This window comes from Entelurus aequoreus, linkage group LG26 (assembly GCF_033978785.1).
Source record: "Entelurus aequoreus isolate RoL-2023_Sb linkage group LG26, RoL_Eaeq_v1.1, whole genome shotgun sequence".
NCBI classification, from domain to species: Eukaryota; Metazoa; Chordata; class Actinopteri; order Syngnathiformes; family Syngnathidae; genus Entelurus; species Entelurus aequoreus.
The window spans coordinates 27,894,573-27,917,347 of record NC_084756.1 but is presented as its reverse complement, the minus strand read 5'-3'; the positions used below and the strand labels follow the sequence as shown (position 1 = coordinate 27,917,347).

Below are 22,775 nucleotides of genomic sequence, written 5' to 3'. Positions count from 1 at the left end.
TTTTAGAGTGACATTACAGTTACCATGGCAATGAAGCGGCCAATGAACTTGAAGTACTTGAGGTGGTCCGGGTTGATGTAGGATGCGGGGTTGATCTGCAGGCAGTAGTTGTCCTTGCCAGCATACTCAAACAAACAGTACATAGGGTTCAGCACTTCGTGAGAAAGCAAGAAGAACCATTCCCTGCGCACACAGACACAAACCAAAGAGTCATACTTGATGAGCAAGTTGCAAAAAATCAAAACTCAATGATAAACTAGACATCAGAATGCGGTTATGCTGGGGGAAAATACAACAGCGCTACTTCATTTTATTTAATACAAGATAGGACGGAAGCAGGTATTACCTAGCCACGCCTCCATAGTCCAAACCTTCCTCTCCGGGGAAAATGATCCACAATCTGCGTCTCAGATCTTGAGGATGGAAGCTCATGATCTTTTAAAGCACAGCAGTGAAATGAGTTATGCAGAGCAAAAAGATATGAAGAAGAGGCCGAGAAGGGTTCATTTAATCACCTGCTGGAATGAATCCTCAAACAAAGTTTTCCTGGTGACAGAAATCTTAATGTGCTGAGGCATTGATAGTTGCTGTGCAGGAATAGAAAAACAGATATATACGTTTCCAACGGTGCATTTATTTGTACGAGCACAGTATCAATCAATCAATGTTTATTTATATAGCCCTAAATCACAAGTGTCTCAAACGACATCCGCGGTACAGAGCCCACATACGGGGAAGGAAAACTCACCCCAGTGGGACGTCGATGTGAATGACTATGAGAAACCTTGGAGAGGACCGCATATGTGGGTAACCCCCCCAGCAGGGGGGACCGGATGCAATGGATGTCGAGTGGGTCTGACATAATATTGCGAAAGTCCAGTCCATAGTGGATCTACCATAATAGTGAGAGTCCAGTCCATAGTGGGGCCAGCAGGAAACCATCCCGAGCGGAGACGGGTCAGCAGCGCAGTAGGGGTGGAACGGCTCACAAAATCCAAGTTTTGGATCTTATCACACTTTGTGACACGGTTTTGGTTTGGTATGGTGTACATTGTTGTTCTTATTAACACCCCAGAATATTATATATCCCTATAATCCACCATTACTATGTACCAGTTGTGGTTCTAACTAGAGATGTCCAATAATATCGGCCTGCCGGTATCGTTTTTTTAATTATCGGTATCGTTTTTTATGTTTTTTTTTTATTTATTAAATCAACATAAAAAACACAAGATACACTTACAATTAGTGCACCAACCCAAAAAACCTCCCTCCCCCATTTACACTCATTCACACAAAAGGGTTGTTTCTTTCTGTTATTAATATTCTGGTTCCTACATTATATATCAATATATATCAATACAGTCTGCAAGGGATACAGTCCGTAAGCACACATGATTGTGCGTGCTGCTGGTCCACTAATAGTACTAACCTTTAACAGTTAATTTTACTCGTTTTCATTAATTACTAGTTTCTATGTAACTGTTTTTATATTTTTTACTTTCTATTTTATTCAAGAAAATGTTTTTAATTGATCTTATTTTATTTTTATTTTTTTTAAATTCCTTATCTTCACCATACCTGGTTGTCCAAATTAGGCATAATAATGTGTTAATTTCACGACTGTATATATCGGTATCGGTTGATATCGGTATCGGTAATTAAGAGTTGGACAATATCGGATATCGGTAAAAAAGCCATTATCGGACATCTCTAAGTAAGATGATATCATACAAGTGTTGTGGCATGTCCCCTTGGTTGTAGTCAAGACAGGCACGCTGAAGAACTCGGTGCTGTCCTTGACATGTTTAGTCTAAGTCGGCATATAAACAAGCCCACCCACAGCAGAGGCCACGCTCTTGATTTGTAACACAAATTAAAAAAAACACATGACCTGGGCAACACACTGTGGTTACTCAGATTACATAATGGTTTAGATTTCTTTCATAAACCGTTCCATCCCGAATACACACACAATATAGCATTTCTTACCTGACACCAGAACCTGAAGTATTGCACTTTGGCTTTAAAGTCCCTGACGTAGGTAATCTGTGGGCCGTTTTCACTGTTGGAAAAACACCAGAAAAATTCAACACCCTCCTTCGGCTATTTTAATGAAGAATTACCGCACATCCGACTACTCACAGGGAGGATTTCCCTGTACGTGGGTCAATGTAGGTTGTGGTTCGTCTGTTGTGATCCACAAAGTAGGGAGTGCCATCCACGGTGAACCTCATCTCCCAGCCTTCAGGCAAAGGCTTGTCATTGAGCAGCCTGAACAGCACAGATACAAGATTGAAACATTAGCACCCTCCAAAGGGAAAAAAAACAAAAGAACAACTGCTAGATTTAGTTGCCATTTGAACTGACCCTTGTGTCCTGGGGTCTTCCCATTGTGTTGCCCGTGTTGGGTGGTGAACAAAATACACTCTGCCATTGCTGTCTGTCCTCTTTTCTGAAATAAAAAAATAAAAAATATATATATGTATATATATATATATACATATCATATATATACATATACATACATACATATACATATATATATGTGTATATATATATATATATATGTATATATTCACCACACCTAGTGTGTGTGTGACAATCATTGGTACCTTAACTTTAACTTATATACAGTACAGGCCAAAAGTTTGGACACACCTTCTCATTTCAATGTGTTTTCTTTATTTTCATGACTATTTACATTGTAGATTGTCACTGAAGGCATCAAAACTATGACACCTGTGAAGTGAAAAGCATTTCAGGTGACTACCTCTTGAAAGCTCATCGAGAGAATGACAAGAATGTGCGAAACAGTTCTCAGAGCAAAGGGTGGCTATTTTGAAGAAACTAGAATATAAAACAAGTTTTCAGTTATTTCACCTTTTTTTGTTAAGTACATAACTCCACATGTGTTCATTCATAGTTTTGATGCCTTCAGTGACAATCTACAATGTAAATAGTCAACAAAATAAAGAAAACACATTGAATGAGAAGGTGTGTCCAAACCTTTGGCCTGTATGTACAGTATATACATATATACATATACAGGTATATACACATACATACATATACACATACACATATATATATATATATATATATATATATATATATATATATATATATATATATATATATATATATATATATATATATATATATATATATATATATATATATATATATATATATATATATATATATATATATATATATATATATACATACATATATTACATATACTGTATATACATACATATATACATATACACACAAATATATACACTACCATTCAAAAGTTTGGGGTCACCCAAACAATTTTGTGGAATAGCCTTCATTTCTAAGAACAAGAATAGACTGTCGAGTTTCAGATGAAAGTTCTCTTTTTCTGGCCATTTTGAGCGTTTAATTGACCCCACAAATGTGATGCTCCAGAAACTCAATCTGCTCAAAGGAAGGTCAGTTTTGTAGCTTCTGTAACGAGCTAAACTGTGAACATGATTGCACAAGGGTTTTCTAATCATCAATTAGCCTTCTGAGCCAATGAGCAAACACATTGTACCATTAGAACACTGGAGTGATAGTTGCTGGAAATGGGCCTCTATACACCTATGTAGATATTGCACCAAAAACCAGACATTTGCAGCTAGAATACGGTAGTCATTTACCACATTAGCAATGTATAGAGTGTATTTCTTTAAAGTTAAGACTAGTTTAAAGTTATCTTCATTGAAAAGTACAGTGCTTTTCCTTCAAAAATAAGGACATTTCAATGCGACCCCAAACTTTTGAACGGTAGTGTATATATATATACTGTATATATAGATAAGGGACAAGCGGATGGATGGATGGATGGATATATTTGCAATCATTTTCTAAAACTTGAAGAACTCCAAAAACATCCAGCTTTGATATTTACCCCAACCGTGCGGCAGGGGTCCCAGTGGGTCAAACTCTTTGTTGGATGTTGCCGCAAGCTGGTCTTGGAGCTGGACAAAAAAGAAAGGAAAACATAAAAAAACATATCCTTCAAAATGTAATTCTCTGTATTTTGGATTTTGTTTCAGAGCTCACCCCATAGATGAACCTCTGGTTAAACTGCTGCATGGCTCCCTGCAGCTGGCTGCGCTGATGCTGCCACTCCTCGTAGTTACGCACAGACTCCTGTGTGGGGCGCTGCCACGTGGTCGTCCTGGTGATGTGGTCCACGAAGTACACCCGGCCCATGGGGTCCACCCTGCGTTCCCAACTGCAGACACACGAGGGTGGAAAGAAGGCATTGTTGTGCAGATGTTAGACTGCTTAACTTAAACTATTAATTTTCAACTTTTGAAAATGAAAATAAAAGTAGGCTTTCCAACACATCTTTAAACAAAGCCTGAAGCAATATCAACTACCTGCCAGTCTGTTTCTGACGTTAGGGCTGTTTGACCATTTGTTTTTTTCCCCAGAGAATAAGCTAACCCGGCGTGATGTACTGTAGCTGTTCAAATGTAAGAGTAAGAATTAGAGATGTCCGATAATGGCTTTTTTGCCGATAGCTGATATTCCGATATTGTCCAACTCTTAATTACCAATTCCGATATCAATCAATACCGTTATATACAGTCGTGGAATTAACACATTATTATGCCTAATTTTGTTGTGATGTCCCGTTGGATGCATTAAACAATATAACTTTACCATGAATTGATTAACGTGGACCCCGACTTAAACAAGTTGAAAAACTTATTCGGGTGTTGAGGTGGGTGGGGTTGGGGGTTTGGTGGTAGCGGTGGGTGTATATTGTAGCGTCCCGGAAGAGTTAGTGCTGCAAGGGGTTCTGGGTATTTGTTCTGTTGTGTTTATGTTGTGTTACGGTGCGGATGTTCTCCCAAAATGTTTTTGTCATTCTTGTTTGGTGTGGGTTCACAGTGTGGCGCATATTTGTAACAGTGTTAAAGTTGTTTATACGGCCACCCTCAGTGTGACCTGTATATCTGTTGATCAAGTATGCCTTGCATTCACTTGTGTGTAAAAGCCGCATATACTATGTGACTGGGCCGGCACGCAAAGGCAGTGCCAATAAGGTTTATTGGCGCTCTGTACTTCTCCCTACGTCCGTGTACACAGCGGCGTTTTAAAAAGTCATATATTTTACTTTTTGAAACCGATACCGATAACTTTGAAACCGATACCGATAATTTCCGATACTACATTTTAAAGCATTTATCGGCCGATAATATCGGACATCTCTAGTAACAATAGCACTGTAGCTAACATAGCTATGCGAGTGTTGCTAATATTTGTGTCTGACTCCTTAATGTTATGTTGTTGTATGCAAGATATGATGTTTTTTACAATGGACAAGTTCAGAGTTATGTAAAAAAGTGGATAAAGTGCAGAACATTGCTTCATACACACAAAATGGCTTGTTCCCGGTAGTGCTTCAGAAAATACCTTTAAAGCATGCACATACTATTATTCCTCTGACACTTGTTTCAAATTGCTTAACAATTTGGAACGTTTAACATAGAATGAGGCGTGATGTGCAGTCTTACCCTGTAGGTAGAGCCTCTGGTCGCTCCCAGGTAGTTCTCTTTTCAATGTGGTCGACAAAGTACATACGTCCATTTGGGTCCACACGCTGCTCCCAGCTACATAAAAGATCATTTGACACATTAGTATGACTACATGTGACATTTAAGTAACTTTAGGCAGAACATAAGTGTGAGTTGGCTCTACCCTGGTGGCATGGGGCCACTGCTCATGGCCCTGGAAGCTGCAGTGGATGGTGCCGCTGGGGCCACGGGTTTGGGGCCATTAGCAGCAGGTTTTGCTGCAGCTGCTGCTACGGCTGCTGCTGCTGCTGCCGCCGCTGCACCCGTGTTGTCATGAAGATCTGAACTCACGCTGGCAGATGCCTGGGGCGAGCCTTCAGATGCCAGACCCTCACTTAACTCACTTGGAGATGAACTGCTAGAGGAAGCTGGAAGAAAAAAGGAGCAAGAAATAAAGTTTGTACTACAGTGTTCATTTTGACAGCAGTTTTCTATTTAGTTTTAGTCTTTTGGCAAAAATGTGTTTTAGTCATATCATAGTCATCTTAATTCAGAGGTTTTAAAGTCGTTTTCACTGAAGTTCACATCGCACACAATTTTTTTATGCATTGTATTAGTAGATTTTTTTTAAACCAAAATGTAAAAACAATATGGTAAGTTGTAATATTTTCACCTCAAATTTTAGTGTATATTACTGTAAATGGAAAAAGAGTACTGCAGTTTTTATGGTAAAACAAAAGGCAGCTCAGTTGCCAGAATTTTACTGTAAATTTACATTTGTTTTTTTTACTGTAAATTTAAAAAAAATTTTTTTACAGTAACATTTTGGCACCTAAGCTGCCAGTTTGTTTGCTGTAGATTTTTCAGTGTATTACTATAAATGCCAAAACAGCACTACAGTTTATTACAGTAAAAAAAAGTACTGTTTTTTTCATTTAGAGAAAAATGCTGTAAAAACAACAGTCAATTTCACAATTTTACCATTGAATCTATTGCTACTTTTACATTGCACAATTTGATGGATAACTTGCTTTGAAATCATTATTATTAGTATTTATTTATATTTAAAAAATGGTTTGAATGTTTGATAATATATTTTTGCATAATTAGACAATATTTAAGTTAACAAAATGTGCGATTGCGTGGAGTACGTATATTTTTTTCTGCCAAAATAGAAAGAAAGAATACATTTAGTAAGACAAGTTTCAGAACTTTATTGATACATATTTTTCCAGAATTTCGAGGGCCAAATCAAATGAAGTGGCGTGGTGTCTTGGCCACTGTCCAGTGTAAATACAGCAACCCGTGTTATAAAACTGACATATATATGTGTTACATAGCTGTCTTTGTTTGTGTGTTAGCTTGAAAAATGACTAATCTGCTCTTTTGGGTTGTCAAGTTGTGCAATTAATGTCTGAACAGTGTGGCGAGGACATTGATTAAAGTGCATTGTACGGGTATTTTGCTTATTATATTAGCGGGTAAGCCCAGCTGAAGGATCATGGTCTTCTACAAAGTAGTTTGTTTTTAAGTATTTATTTATTTTCTGACATGTGGTAGCGTAAGCAGCCTTGCTCCTACTCTACCATCTTTAATAGTAATTCAGTACAGTATAAGTCATTTGGAAATATTAGCTTTGGCCTACTCACTGTTGCAAAGATGTCCCAATTTTTACAGTAGAAAATCGAGCTACAAGGTTTACAACGTGTTTTGTTGTCTACCGCGGCAAAGATGGTGCATCAGTGTCTTCTCTTCTCTTTCTTCCCGAAGACATATTGTATTGATGTCTTGTATTGTGTTTTCTTTTCCGGGAGAAAAATCAAAACAGTGTCCCTTCCGCCCCTCTCCCACATGCAACTGTGATTGGATATTTTCTCCCACCCGCCTAAAGACAAAATCACATCTTATTGGATTTCATCTCTGTCAACAGTTTTAATTTGTTGAAATGTTGTCATTGTTTAAGGCAACGTGCTTTTGTTTTCATTCGTTATCGTCCTAATTTCGTCAAGGGAAAATAGGTCACTGACGATAACGAAGACGAAAATTTTTAGTCAACAATATTACCACTGCTGTACTTAAAATTGTAATGCCAGAAGCATGTACTACTTAGTGAGGCGTTGGGGTCTACCAGGAGCGGAAGAAGGTCGAGCTGGTCGAGAGCGATGAGAACCGGTGGCACCTCCTACGGACTGGGAGTTGACAGTGCAAGCATCAGGTACGATGACCCACTCGTCAGAGTCGCTGGACGGAGACGTGTCTCTGCTTGGCCTGAAATATTTGCACCAAATGCAGTAGGTCAAGAAATACAAATTAAGCATTTCATTGCTTAAAGGCCTACTGAAATGAAATGTTTTTATTTAAACGGGGATAGCAGATCCATTCTATGTGTCATACTTGATCATTTCGCGATATTGCCATATTTTTGCTGAAAGGATTTAGTAGGGAACAACGACGATAAAGTTCGCAACTTTTGGTCGCTGATAAAAAAAAGCCTTGCCTATACCGGGAGTAGCGTGACGTCACAGGAGGAAGGATTCCTCACAATTCCCCGCTGTTTACAATGGAGCGAGAGAGATTCGGACCGAGAAAGCGACGATTACCCCATTAATTTGAGGGAGGATGAAAGATTTGTGGATGAGGAACGTTAGAGTGAAGGACTAGAGTGCAGTGCAGGGTGTATCTTTTTTCGCTCTGACCGTAACTTAGGTAAAAGGTCTCATTGGATTCCACACACTCTCCTTTTTCTATTGTGGATCACGGATTTGTATTTTAAACCACCTCGGATACTATATCCTCTTGAAAATGAGAGTCGAGAACGCGAAATGGACATTCACAGTGACTTTTATCTCCACGACAATACATCGGCGAAGCTCTTTAGCTACTGAGCTAATGTGATAGCATCTGGCTCAAATGCAGATGGAAACAAAATAAATAAATCCCTGACTGGAAGGATGGACAGAAGATCAACAATACTAATAATCCATGGACATGTAACTACACTGTTAATAATTCTCAGCCTGGCAAAGCTTAACAATGCTGTTGCTAACGACGCTGAAGCTAACTTAGCAACTTAGCAACCAGACCTCACAGAGCTATGATAAAAACATTAGCGCTCCACCTACGCCAGCCAGCCCTCATCTGCTCATCAACACCCATGCTCACCTGCGTTTCAGCAATCGACGGCGCGACGAAGGACTTCACCCGATCACATATGTCTGCTATCCAAGTAAGTCCTGTTTGTTGTGTTGCTACAGCCAGCCGCTAATACACCGATCCCCCCTACAACTTTCTTCTTTGCCATCTCCATTGTTCATTAAACAAATTGCAAAAGATTCACCAACACAGATGTCTTGAATACTGTGGAATTGTTCGATGAAAACAGAGCAGTTTCTATGGTGACACATTGGGTACGAATACTTCCGTTGCCGTCGTGACGTCACGCGCATACGTCATCATACATAGACGTTTCCAACTGAAAGTTTAGCGGGAAATTTAAAATTGCACTTTATAAGTTAACCCGGCCGTATTGGCATGTGTTGCAATGTTAAGATTTCATCATTGATATATAAACTATCAGACTGCGTGGTCGGTAGTAGTGGCTTTCAGTAGGCCTTTAAATCCTCTTCGTTAGGTTTGGTTGACTGCACCTGTTGCCGTTTTGTCTCGCATCGTCTCTGAGGGAAGCTGGAATGAGAAGGGACATATAGAAAATGGCTACATACTCAATAAATGTTGAAAAAAGATGAGTAGTTTACTCTAAAGTGTTGTGCTTGTAGTTTAAAGAGATATAGAACTGACAACTGTAATAACTCCAGTTCCAGAGGTGGCGGTAAAGCACTTTACAAAGCGGTTGACAACTACCGAGCTACTTCATGCTGCTGTCGTGAATAATAATATGTAGATATTTTTTAGTTAAACTGCAAATACACGTCATTAAATTCCAATTATGGTATCATGATCTCACCATGGTCTCTCTCTGCCGAGGCAAAGGCTTCGGGGTCGACCTGCATGCCATCTAGACAGACTGACAGGTCACCGACGACGTCCCGGGAGTCTCTGTCGGAGCACAGCTGCAGCGTCTGTACCACCTCGGACACTAAGGACAACACAGAAGCATCACACGGAATTAAAACACGTGCATTCATTTATTTGTTATATAACATTATATTTTTTATTTTAATTCGATATAATTCCATATTTACTTGTGGAAAACTTAGTTAAAAAAAATTGACAGTGGGAAGTTAATCATTTTTTCCCCACACTGTTCATCCACTGGAAAATAAATTAACTGGTCTACGATTTTAATGGAAAGTTACAAAAACAATGCAAAGAATCCTAATGACAATCTAGAGAAATAAAATAAACAGTTGTTTTGGCAATCTTGAGGAAATCCTGACATTACAAAAAAAAAAGCTATTTCTAATGTGAATGCAGTCTGACCCGCATGCGGACATGACGTCTGCTCGCTATTTCGAGTTTGTGGCTCAACAGCAACTGACGCCATTACATTTCCCCCACGCTACAGAAGGGCCCGAGGGTCAAAAAGGTGCTATCGTAATGTAACGGCGCTGTCTGTGTTAGTATTATTAATTTATGATGGCATTCTGTTTGTATTGGATAAGTTTCACAAATTCCTCAGTAAACTCACCAAGACGTCACCGTGGAGTTATTCGGTCTGTTTAGCTGATTGGATAGCCAGCTTCTGCAGCTGGTGGGTCCATGGCGAAGACTTCAATTTTGTTTGATCTGCCTTTTTACTGCGGTTTTACAGGCACCGTTTGGAAACAATTAAGGTATGTAAAACAATTACAGAATGTTTCTATGTAAATAATTCATTTCGCAACGTACATATTTGCGGCTTAGAGTCTGGTGCAGGTAATATATACAAAAATATTGTTTTCTTCTAAAATTTAGTAGGTGTATCTTATGGTGCGCTTTATAATCCGGAAAAATTGGTATACCATTTTTTTCTGATTATAAATCGCTCCGGAGTATAAATCGCACAGGCCGAATATGCATAATAAAGAAGGAAAAAACATATATAAGTCGCACTAGAGTATAAGTCGCATTTTTGGGGAAATTTATTTGATAAAATCCAACACCAAGAATAGACATTTGAAAGGCAATTTAAAATAAATAAAGAATAGTGAACAACAGGCTGAATAAGTGTACGTTATATGATGCATAAATAACCAACTGAGAACGTGCCTGGTATGTTAACGTAACATATTAAGGTAAGAGTCATTCAAATAACTATAACATATAGAACATGCTATACGTTTACCAAACAATCTGTCACTCCTAATCGCTAAATCCCATGAAATCTTCTTCCTCGGTGTCGCTTCTAAACAACTCTGCCAACTCCAAAGGTAAACAATGCGCCGCTTCCTCTTCTATCGGTACGTCTAGTCTCTTACGTGAATGAGATAAATACAATTATTTGATATTTTACGGTAATGTGTTAATAATTTCACACATAAGTCGCACTATCAAACAGTCAAACAATGAAAAAAACTGCGATTCATAATCCGAAAAATACAAACATACAGTTTATACTGTATATACGTACACACACCTTCACACAAACATACAGGTAAAAGCCAGTAAATTAGAATATTTTAAAAAACTTGATTTATTTCAGTAATTGCATTCAAAAGGTGTAACTTGTACATTATATTTATTCATTGCACACAGACTGATGCATCCAAATGTTTATTTCATTTAATTTTTTGCCTCAATTACTGCGTTAATGCGGCGTGGCATGGAGTCGATGAGGCAAAAGGAGCTCCAACCAAGTATTGAGTATTGTACATGCTCATATTTTTCATTTTCATACTTTTCAGTTGGCCAACATTTCTAAAAATCCCTTTTTTGTATTAGCCTTAAGTAATATTCTAATTTTGTGACACACGGAATTTTGGATTTTCATTTGTTGCCACTTCAAATCATCAAAATTAAATGAAATAAACATTTGGATGCATCAGTCTGTGTGCAATGAATAAATATAATGTACAAGTTACACCTTTTGAATGCAATTACTGAAATAAATAAAGTTTTTCAAAATATTCTAATTTACTGGCTTTTACCTGTATATACATATAGTACTTGTATGGCATTTAGCGTTCACCTTGCTATGAACCCATAATAAAGAAGTAATGGTTAGCTTGACTTTTCTAGCTGGATGTTCAAGAACAGAGACTGTCTGTTCCTCTCTTTGAAAGTACTCCTACGCAGGATGCGGATAGATCTTTATTAACTCATGACTTTAAACTCTGGAAAAACATTTTTGCTTGCACCTGGCTCTTTTTCCGTTTTTGTATGACGTGTCCATGTCCAACTCTTGCGGTATGGATCCCATTGCTCTGTATTCTGCCAATTGTCTTTTTGTGCAGATTGGAATACACAAAAATACTTTATATTTGTCTCTAAACAGTTGTATTCCTTCTTTCTATCTTGTGTTGACAAAATGTCCCACAACAACAAAAAACAAAGACATGTGTAGACACATTTACTGGATGAGTTATCTCAGGGTAATTATATCAGCATAATAAAACACTGCCTTAACTAACAGAGGACTCTTACATAAAAAGTGTGCGCCGTCACATATGGCAAAGAGCAAAGGATAAGCTGCTGATAGACACAGTGGTGAGAAAGTGCCAGCCAGTGGGATGACACAAAACTTAAGTCTAAGCGTGTTCCTTTCACCTCTGTGGGAATGTGTGACACGTGGAATATTCCCTCAAACACAGAGAAACAGATACGGTGTAATAATAGAGCATGACACTAACATTTCAAGTCGTTAGCCTTCAGCGTCTCCTGGATCTCCAGAGTGGCCATTCCTAACAGGATGTCTGCCTTCAGCGTCTGGTAGCTCCAAACACGGAATATCAGCTTGCTGAGAGGAGTCACGATCCTGTGGGCAAAGAAACGTGTCAATCAGACTATAGCATCATTAGCTTTATAAAGACAGATTGTTTGTCGTATTGGATCGACCAAATATTGTTAATGGCAAACAAATGTATATTAAGGGATGTCCCGATTACCATTTTTCCAATTTTCCAGCCCAGATTCCATTCGATACTTTGACAATAGATTATAGAACTGAAAATGTTGTATAGCAATTAACCAAAGTAAAGACATATTTATAAAGCAAATCTTATTACATTTAGAATTTGCTAGTATTGTTGTAAATCAGATTATGTAAAAAACAAATGTGTGGCATTAAATGCTACATACAATTGTTTTAACCAAATAAAGTGATTAGTGCACAGTAAATAAACAAAAGCAAACAGAGATATTGTCTCCAATTTGAATGCCCTCAAAGCCTTCCTGTATCCGGGCACTTATTCCCTGAGTTTGCAAACAAGAACAACTTTTTTTTTTTTTATAATTAAAACAAGAAAAATAAAAAATATTTATCTAATCACTTTAGTATCGTTTATATACTGATACTACCATAAGTATCGACATTTATGTCGATCACCCCTACTTTACATTGAACCTTTAGCGGTTAGCTTCTTGTCTTGTCTTGAGTATAACATTCTAAGCCATTCATTTTCCTCTATTCCTCCAGTGATAAAGACACTTGTAAAGAAACTGAGTTTAGTTTCTCTGCCCTTGTGGTGAGGATTAGTATCTTAGAAGTGGATTTGCACTGTGGATAGACTTGCAGTTGGCTCGCAAATTCGAGCCGGTGTTCTAGCAAGACATGCACCCTCCTGGAATTCATGCAACTAAAGGAATGCGTAAATGTAATTGTGTCTGCCTGAGCGTGCATCCCTTTTGAAGGAATCTTTCACAAGAGTACAATCTTTAGCTAGGTACACACTAGCACACAGCTGTGGTAAAGATCGGCTGGGCTCGGCAACTGATCACCAATCAGTTAAAAAAGGAAACTGTTATGCCCTGATCTGATCCAATGATTGGGATCAGGACAGCTCTAATATTAATGCAAATAAAGTCATCCAATGAAATTTAAAAACTGTACATATCCAGTCTTTTACAGAGATTAGTAAAGGTGGGAATCTGTGGGTATCTCACCATTTAACTACGATTCAGGGGCTACAATTCGATTATAAATTAATCATTATACATACAGACCAAAAGTTTGGGCACACCTTCTCATTCAATGTGTTTTCTTTATTTTCATGACTATTCACATTGTAGATGGTCACTGAAGGCATCAAAACTATGAATGAAGACGTGGAGTTATGTACTTAACATAAAAAGGTGAAATAACCGAAAACATGTTTTATATTCTAGTTTCTTCAAAATAGCCACCCTTTGCTCTGATTACTGCTTTGCACACTCTTGGCATTCTCTCGATGAGCTTCAAGAGGTAGTCACCTGAAATGCTTTTCACTTCACAGGTGTCATAGTTTTGATGCCTTCAGTGACAATCCACAATGTAAATAGTCATGAAAATAAAGAAAACGCATTGAAATGAGAAGGTGTGTCTAAACGTTTGGCCTGTACTGTATATAATTATCAAATTGTATTTTGTTATTAAAATATTGTACATTGTTAATAGATCATATATATAATGACGGCGTGGCGAAGTTGGTAGAGTGGCCGTGCCAGCAATCGGAGAGTTGCTGGTTACTGGGGTTCAATCCCCACCTTCTACCATCATAGTCACGTCCGTTGTGTCCTTGGGCAAGACACTTCACCCTTGCTCCTGATGAGTGCTGGTTAGCGCCTTGCATGGCAGCTCCCGCCATCAGTGTGTGAATGTGTGTGTGAATGGGTGAATGTGGAAATAGTGTCAAAGCGCTTTGAGTACCTTGAAGGTAGAAAAGCGCTATACAAGTATAACCCATTTATCATTTATTATATATTCTAAATGTATTACATCTCATTTAAAAATGTTTTAATAATATAGCTATAAAACTCATTCTTTGGCTACTGACGTATGCGGTATTGCGTAATTTTGCAAAAAGCATGAAAACCGTAGTAGCCTTCTAAATGAACAAATAAATAAAAAGTCCCTACTTGGGGAGCAGACATCCTTGATTTAATTGTTGTGCCTTCTAAAACAACAGAATGTTCAGAAAATGTGGCCCCGGTCGACATAAACTCGCAGCTCAAAGACGTGTGTCGTCTATCTCATATTGTAACATTCCAAGGAATGGAGGCTCACCCCTGATTTCCACAGTGCCCATCACGCCCACGTTGCATTATAATCATCAATTGATGTTTGGACATTTATTCATGAATCGCCCACATTCTAATCACGATGCATCGGAGAGTCGATTATTTTTCCCACCTCTAGAGATTCGAGTGCACCAAAAAGGCAGCAATCAGGTTGAACATGTGTACTTACACGGTGAGCGCCTGCTTCCATTTTGGACTGTGTGTGTTGTTGCACTTCTCGGTCCGCTTTGACTGGCCATCCACGGCTACTTCCACATATGGACTGGGGCCGAACCAGTTCTTTTTGTTTTCCTTCAGCTTGGCTGAAAGCACTGGAGGAGATACACATATAAACAAAACATATTAGCAAAACACCACGTTAAAATAACAGTTTGGTAAATAGCAATTATGTACTATGTGATTTTACCTGTGACTTGTAATTGGGCCTTCATGGTTCATCCATAACACTGCCAAGAACCACCTAGTTAAAACAATTGGGGAAACAAAAGAAGCACAATTTAATCTAAATTATGAAAACTACAATATGTCTATTACAGGCATGTTAACACAGAAAATAATGTGTGTGTTGTGTGTGATAAAAAGGTAAAAGTAATGTTTAATGTTCATTTATCCATTTAATTCGTCATGTATACAGCGCAGCCGAAAAGTATTCATGGCGCTTACCTTTTTCCACATGCTATGTTACAGCCTTTTTCCAAAATGGAATACATTTATTTTTGCCCTCAAAATTCTACACACAATAAATAAGGTGAAAGGGTTTTTTTTATATATTTTTTGCAAATGTAAAAAAAAACAAAGAAACAAATCCCGCCTTTGTTCAATACTTTGTTGATGCACCTTTGGCAGCAAGTTAAGTTAAAGTTAAAGTACCAATGATTGTCACACACACACTAGGTGTGGCGAAATTATTCTCTGCATTTGACCCATCACCCTTGATCACCCCCTGGGAGGTGAGGGGAGCAGTGGGCAGCAGCGGTGGCCGCGCCCGGAAACATTTTTGGTGATTTAACCCCCAATTCCAACCCTTGATGCTAAATGCCAAGCAGGGAGGTAATGGGTCCCATTTTTGATAGTCTTTGGTATGACTCGGCCGGGGTTTGAACTCACAACCTACCGATCTCAGGGCGGACACTCTAACCACTAGGCCACTGAGTAAGTACAACCTCAGGTTTTTTTTAATACGATGCCACAAGTTTGCCACACCTATATTTAGGCAGATTCGCCCATTCCCTCTTTGCATCACCTTTCAAGCTCCATCAGGTTGGATGGGAAGCACATTTTCAGATCTCTCCCGAGAAGTTCATAGTCTGGGCTACGGCCACTCAAGACATTTACAGAGTTGTCCTGAAGCCATTCCTTTGATATATTGGCTGTGTGCTTAGGGTCGTTGTCCTGCTGAAAGATGAACCGTCGCACCAGTCTGATTTCAGGTGTGCTCTGGAGCAGGTTTTCCTCCAATAAGTTCTCTGTACATTGCTGCATTCATCTTACTCTCTATCCCGACTAGTCTCCCAGTTCCTGCCGCTGGAAAACATCCCCGCAGCATGATGCTGCCACACCATGCCGTGCCTGGTTTCCTCCAAACATGACTCCTGGCATTCATGCCAAAGAGTTTAATCTTTGTCTCATCACACCAGATATTTTTTTTTCTCATGGTCTGAGATTCTTTAAGGGGTATTTTGCCAAACTTTACAAAGGAATGGCTTTTGTCTGGCCACTATACCATACACGATTGCTGCAGAGGTAAATGGTTGTCCTTCTGGAAAGCTATCCTCTCTCCACAGAGGAATACTGTAGCTCTGGCAAAGTGACTATCGGGTTCTTGGTCACCTCCCTTCTTCCGCGATGGCTCAGTTTGGACAGCCGGTCAGCTGTAGGAAGAGTCCTAGTTTTTCCAAACGTCTTCCATTTACGGAGGCTACCGTGCTCATTGGGGCTTCTTCTTCTTCTTCTGTACGCTTCCCCAGATTTGTGCCTCGAGACAATACTGTCTCAGAGGTCTGCAGACCATTCCTTCGACTTCATGCTTGGTTTGTGCTCTGCCATGCACTGTCAAGTGTGGGACCTTGTTTATACTGTAGACAGGTGTGTGCCTTTCCAAATCATGTCCAACTAACTTAATTTGCCACAGGTGGACTCCAATTAAACTGTTGGAACATCTCAAAGATCCATCCATCCCTCCATCTTCAACCGGGACGCGGGCATCTCAAAGATGATTAGTAGAAACAGGATGCAAATGAGCTCACATTTTAGCTTCATGGCAAAGGCTGCGAATTCTTATGTACATGTGATTTTTTTTTTTCCAGCTTTAATACATTTGCAAACATTTTTAAGGAAAAAAAACGTTTTCACATTGCCATTATGGGGTATCGTGTGTAGAATTTTGAGGACAAAAATGAATGTATTCCATTTTGGAATAAGGCTTTAACATAAAATGTGAAGCGCTGTGAGTACGTTCCAGATGCACTGTATGCATTTTACATTGTTTTATGCATTTAAAACTATAATTATTCCGTGTAAAATGTGTTTTGTGGTTATATTTTTGGGCGTCTGGAAGAGATTAATTGGATATACATTATTTATTTTGGGAAAAATGGCATAATTTTTTGTACGATTCGTGTGTTGGCCCTGCCTTGCCCAGGTTGTACTCTGCCTTCCGCCCGAGTGCAGCTGGGATAGGCTCCAGCCACCCCGCGACCCAAAGAGGGACAAGCAGTAGAACATGGGTGGATGGATGGACGGTTTTCAGCTGACTTTTTGGAACCCATTAATAACAAAAAAACTACCACTGTATTCACAATGGCATTGTACTGTATACACGTGTGCCATTCAAATTAAATTACTTGTGTAGGAGTGTTTATTTTGTTTTGTATTTTCAGTTTTACTGGCCATGACCAAAACAAGTAAACAAGTAAAAGGGACGGTAAAAATATGCGTGTCACTAATGCACATCAAACCACACTATTATCTTCTTTCCAGAAAACAAACTCCAGGTATAGTAAGCCAATATTGATTTAATGTGCACAGTGATTACGTTTGATGTTTGGCTTTTTTTATGTTCAGCAATAGCATTATATAACACTAAACCGCCGGTCCATGAGCATAAAACGGCCGGTACCACTTTTTAAAAATAACAAAAGTGATTAGTGACTACAACCCCCATAGAACACAAAGCAACAGAGCTAATGGACTCGCTATTTGGCAAGCCAATTGCTGTTTTGTGTCAACACCAATGCATAAACAATTTTCAAACCCTTGGGCACCCATTGGAAGTTGGTGCCTGTTTATTCAACCAAACGGTCTCTCTTCAGACTTAAAACTTAGACTTCCTTTTATTGTCATTCAAATTTGAACTTTACAGTACAGATAAGAACAAAATTTCGTTGCATTAGCTCGTTGTAGTGCAGGATAAAAGAGCAATAAGGTGCAGATATAAATAAATAGACAACTGTATAGTAAAATGTATTGCACTTTTGCATATGCATCAATACAGACGTATTTATTTAAAGACAAAACTTTGTGTAAGCTTTGCGTTGTAGGCAAGTATATTATCATTAATAATTAGTGTCAAAATTGCATCTTTTTCACATTGCATTACATCTTTTTTCTTATATTTTTACGAATTTTCCTGTAGGAAAATAATAATGGTAATGATAATAACAATAGTAATAACATTACGATTAACGTTGTTACCCTAGGGTAAACTGGGTAACACATGGCACACTGACAAAGCTTAACCTATTGTTCCTATAACAATCTACAAGGTTAATATAGCTGGCTTCTCTTTCTTCCCCTCCATTTTTCTGCTTTCTTTTGTATCTCTAGTTATCATTACGTATATGTATTGTTGCATTTGAACAACAATTATTGGTATTATTCATTATCAATAGCGCTATTTCTATTGGTATTTGTATTGCTCCATTTGTAGTGTAATAATATTCATTGTCATTTCTGTATTATTATTTATTTCACTAACTGCTTCTTTGCTATCACTTTTACCATCATATTTGCACATATCCTATTTGCTGATGTTGTTCTATTGTTGTTGTTATTGCCATTGTTGTGTTTGCTGTTGTTGTTTTTGTCTCTCTGTCTTATCCCCGAAATTTCCCCCTCTGTCTTCCTTTTTTTCTCTTTCTATGCCCTCCTGCTCCGGCCCGGCTGCACCAAATGATAATATAAATACATTTTAATAAAGTCAAATAAAAATAAGGCAACAAGAGAAGTATCCCACACTTCTCTTTTGTAAAGTAAATGTGTACAGCCGATATGGGCATCCACATCAACTATATGATTTGCCTGAGAAGCTGGACAGGACAAAAAAATAATAATAATAATATTACGATTGTGTAATTGCACAACCCCCGGTGGCTTTAAAAATGCTGCTTTACTTAAATATTAGTGTTCAGTTATACTTTTAACAGTGTTTCTTATTGTAGGTATGTACAATTGCTGTACATATCCGACCAAGTCAGTCCTACACTGTTTCAATGTCCATTTCTCTGATGATGCAATTGTTGATGACTGAAGTGTTGATATCAACCAAACCTAACCCCCACCCCTCCACATCCCACACCCCGGATTGTAAATAATTCAAAGTATATACTCTGATGATTATCTTGTGTGATGACTGTATTATGATGATGATATATATATATAATATATATAGTATATGTACTGTACTGTGCAATCTACTAATAAAAGAATCAATCAATCAATCAGGTGTAGTAATCTTTCAAATTCACCAGTTAATAGTGTTGTTTTGTTTATTTTATTTTTGTGAAGGGGTTCCATTACATTTTCTATGGGATTTCAGCGGGCAGGTGTTCCAAATACATTGACCTTTTTTTTCCACATTGTCCTCATAGGAGGTTTTTTTTCTAGGTTACGTAAGTAGGTAGTTAATCTTGGGCTATTTCAAGAAGGTAGCCTCTACAACAGAGAAAATCCCAACCTGGGTGGAAATTCTAATCTGGCCTACAGATTCTATTTAAACAGCAGTTTTCAGGGAATGTGTTTATTTGGTCTTCCCTTATTGTTTATATATTCCTAAACGTAACCAATATGGTAACTACATGTTTCTATAATAATCTATTAAGTAATGTATTTATTTATTAAGCTACACCGATCCAACACTACATACTGGGTCAATTTTAACCTAAATACACTGCACTTGTGACAATACTGTTGCTATTAGCGAACCCGTGAACGCAACTTGATTAATACACTGCGCTACCGACAAACTGTTGCCTTTAGCGAACCTTTGAACGCAACATGAATGCTAACGTCAACCGGCTCCCCGCGTACGTCGCAGCTTCCACCGTCAAAGGAAAAGTCACCGCAGGACTGTACCTGACATTGACTGACGATAAAAGGACACAGCGGCTGCTTTCCTCCTAACGCTGTGGCGACGTTGTTGTCACGTAATAATTAATAACACCGCCTGACATCATAGCCAAGCTGGCCCGACATACTAGCTAGCGAGGGCCACCATGGAGGCTGTTCCGGTGGGAGGATTTTCACAGTAAGAGCCGCATGTTCGTCACATAGAGTGCATAGAAAGGGGTGTCCTAACTTTTTCCTCAACAAATCAAAGTATGCAGGGCCCTGATTATGATGTTTTTATTTGAAAAACTACAGACGTAATTATTTAAAGACACAACTTTGGGTTATAGGTGAGTATATTATCATTAATAATTAGTGTCAAAATTGCATATTTTTCACATCTTTTTGCTCTATTTTCTTAGATTTTCCCCTAGCAATATAGTATGGGCCTTTTTCCTGTAGGAAAATAATGGTAACGATAATAACAATAGTAATAGTATTACGATTGTGTAATTGCACATTCTTTGGTAGCTTTAAAACATGTTGCTTTACGAAAATATTTGTTGATATATATATATATATATATATATATATATATATATATATATATATATATATATATATATATATATATATATATATATATATATATATATATATGTTTTCTTTATTTTATTTTTTAAGTGACTACTTTTTAATTACGAGAGCTTTTAATATTTTGGATCAGGGGTGTCCAAACTTTTTGTAAAATATTTTAATTAATAATTAGTGTCAAAATTGCATCGTTTTCACATTGCATGACATCTTTTTGTTCTTTTTATTTTTATTTTTACGGGGGTTTTCCCAGCAGTATAGTGTGGGACTTTTCCTGTAGGAAAATAATAATGGTAATGATAATAACAATAGTAATAATATTACGATTGTGTAATTGTAATTTTGTAGCTTTAAAAATGCTGCTTTACGAAAATAATTAGTGTTCCGTTATACTTTTAACAGTGTTTCTTATTGTAGATGTTATAATTTTTCAAATTCATCAGTTAACAGTGTTTTGTTTATTTTATTTTTTAAGTGACTACTTAGTTTATATTTTTATTTCATTTTTTATTTCCATCCATCCATCCATTTTCTACTGCTTGTCCAGTTCGGGATCGCGAGAGCTTTTAATATTTTGGATCAGGGGTGTCCAAACTTTTTGTAAAATATTATCATTAATAATTAGTGTCAAAATTGCATCTTTTTCACATTGCATGACATCTTTTTGCTTTTTTATCTTAAATTTTTACACATTTTTTGCAGCAATATAAAGTGGGCCTTTTCCTGTAGGAAAATAATAGTAATGATAATAACAATAGTAATAATATTACGATTGTGTAATTGCACATTCTTTGGTAGCTTTAAAACATGTTGCTTTACGAAAATATTAGTGTTGTTATAATTTTAACAGTGTTTGTTATTGTAGATGTTGTAATTTTTCAAATTCATCAGTTAATCGTGTTTTGTTTATTTTATTTTTTTAAGTGACGACTTAATTTATATTTGTATTTATTTTATTTTGAGAGCTTTTAATATTTTGGATCAGGGGTGTCCAAACTTTTTGTAAAATATTATCATTAATAATTAGTGTCAAAATTGCATCGTTTTCACATTACATGTGAAAACGTTGTTTTGCTCTTTTTTCTTACATTTTTACAGGTTTTTTCCCAGCAATATAGTGTGGGCCTTTTCCTGTAGGAAATTAATAATGGTAACGATAATAACAATAGTAATAATATTACGATTGTGTAATTGCACAACCTCTGGTAGCTATAAAACATGTTGCTTTACGAAAATATTAGTGTTCAGTTATACTTTTAACAGTGTTTCTTATTGTAGATGTTGTAATTTTTCAAATTCATCAGTTAATAGTGTTTTGTTTATTAAATTTTTTAAGTGACGACTTAGTTTATATTTTTATTTCATTTTTTATTTCGAGAGCTTTTAATATTTTGGATCAAGGGTGTCCAAACTTTTTGTAAAATATTATCATTAATAATTACTGTCAAAATTGCATCGTTTTCACATTGCATGACATCTTTTTGTTCTTTTTATTTTTATTTTTACGGGTTTTTTCCCAGCAATATAGCTTAGGCCTTTTCCTGTAGGAAAATATTAATGGTAATGATAATAACAATAGTAATAATATTACAATTTTGTAATTGCACAACCTCTGGTAGCTTTAAAACATGTTGCTCTACGAAAATATTAGTGTTCAGTTATACTTTTAACAGTGTTTCTTATTGTAGATGTTGTAATTTTTCAAATTCATCAGTTAATAGTGTTTTGTTTATTCTATTTTTTAAGTGACTACTTAGTTCATATTTTATATTTCATTTTTTATTTCGAGAGCTTTTTATATTTTGGATCAGGGGTGTCCAAACTTTTTGTAAAATATTATCATTAATAATTAGTATCAAAATTGCATCGTTTTCACATTGCATGACATAGTTTTGCTCTTTTTTCTTACATTTTTACAGGTTTTTTCCCAGCAATATAGCGTGGGCCTTTTCCTGTAGGAAAATAATAATGGTAATGATAATAACAATAGTAATAATATTACGATTGTGTAATTGCACAACCTCTGGTAGCTTTAAAACATGTTGCTTTACGAAAATATTAGTGTTCAGTTATACTTTTAACAGTGTTTCTTATTGTAGATGTTGTTATTTTTCAAACTAATCAGTTAATAGTGTTTTGTTTATTTTATTTTTTAAGTGA

General features: G+C 37.1%; 1 protein-coding gene across 1 annotated transcript in view; it reads right to left on the bottom strand.

Annotated features, from left to right (window-relative positions):
- Nucleotides 1-20,200, bottom strand: part of itcha (itchy E3 ubiquitin protein ligase a) — a 28,912-nt gene extending 8,712 nt beyond the window's left edge. The window contains exons 1-17 of the mRNA XM_062038094.1: nucleotides 20,049-20,200; nucleotides 15,103-15,156; nucleotides 14,866-15,007; nucleotides 12,332-12,456; nucleotides 9,508-9,639; nucleotides 9,191-9,227; nucleotides 7,672-7,811; nucleotides 5,728-5,971; nucleotides 5,544-5,639; nucleotides 4,078-4,252; nucleotides 3,923-3,992; nucleotides 2,371-2,455; nucleotides 2,146-2,274; nucleotides 1,993-2,065; nucleotides 516-587; nucleotides 347-435; nucleotides 24-183 (exon numbers count right to left, since the gene is read on the bottom strand). Of these exons, the coding sequence (XP_061894078.1) occupies nucleotides 24-183; nucleotides 347-435; nucleotides 516-587; nucleotides 1,993-2,065; nucleotides 2,146-2,274; nucleotides 2,371-2,455; nucleotides 3,923-3,992; nucleotides 4,078-4,252; nucleotides 5,544-5,639; nucleotides 5,728-5,971; nucleotides 7,672-7,811; nucleotides 9,191-9,227; nucleotides 9,508-9,639; nucleotides 12,332-12,456; nucleotides 14,866-15,007; nucleotides 15,103-15,127 (1,794 nt within the window). The 5' untranslated portion in view covers nucleotides 15,128-15,156; nucleotides 20,049-20,200. The remainder of the gene's footprint in view (nucleotides 1-23; nucleotides 184-346; nucleotides 436-515; nucleotides 588-1,992; nucleotides 2,066-2,145; nucleotides 2,275-2,370; nucleotides 2,456-3,922; nucleotides 3,993-4,077; nucleotides 4,253-5,543; nucleotides 5,640-5,727; nucleotides 5,972-7,671; nucleotides 7,812-9,190; nucleotides 9,228-9,507; nucleotides 9,640-12,331; nucleotides 12,457-14,865; nucleotides 15,008-15,102; nucleotides 15,157-20,048) is intronic.
- Between the last annotated feature and the right edge of the window lie 2,575 nt (nucleotides 20,201-22,775).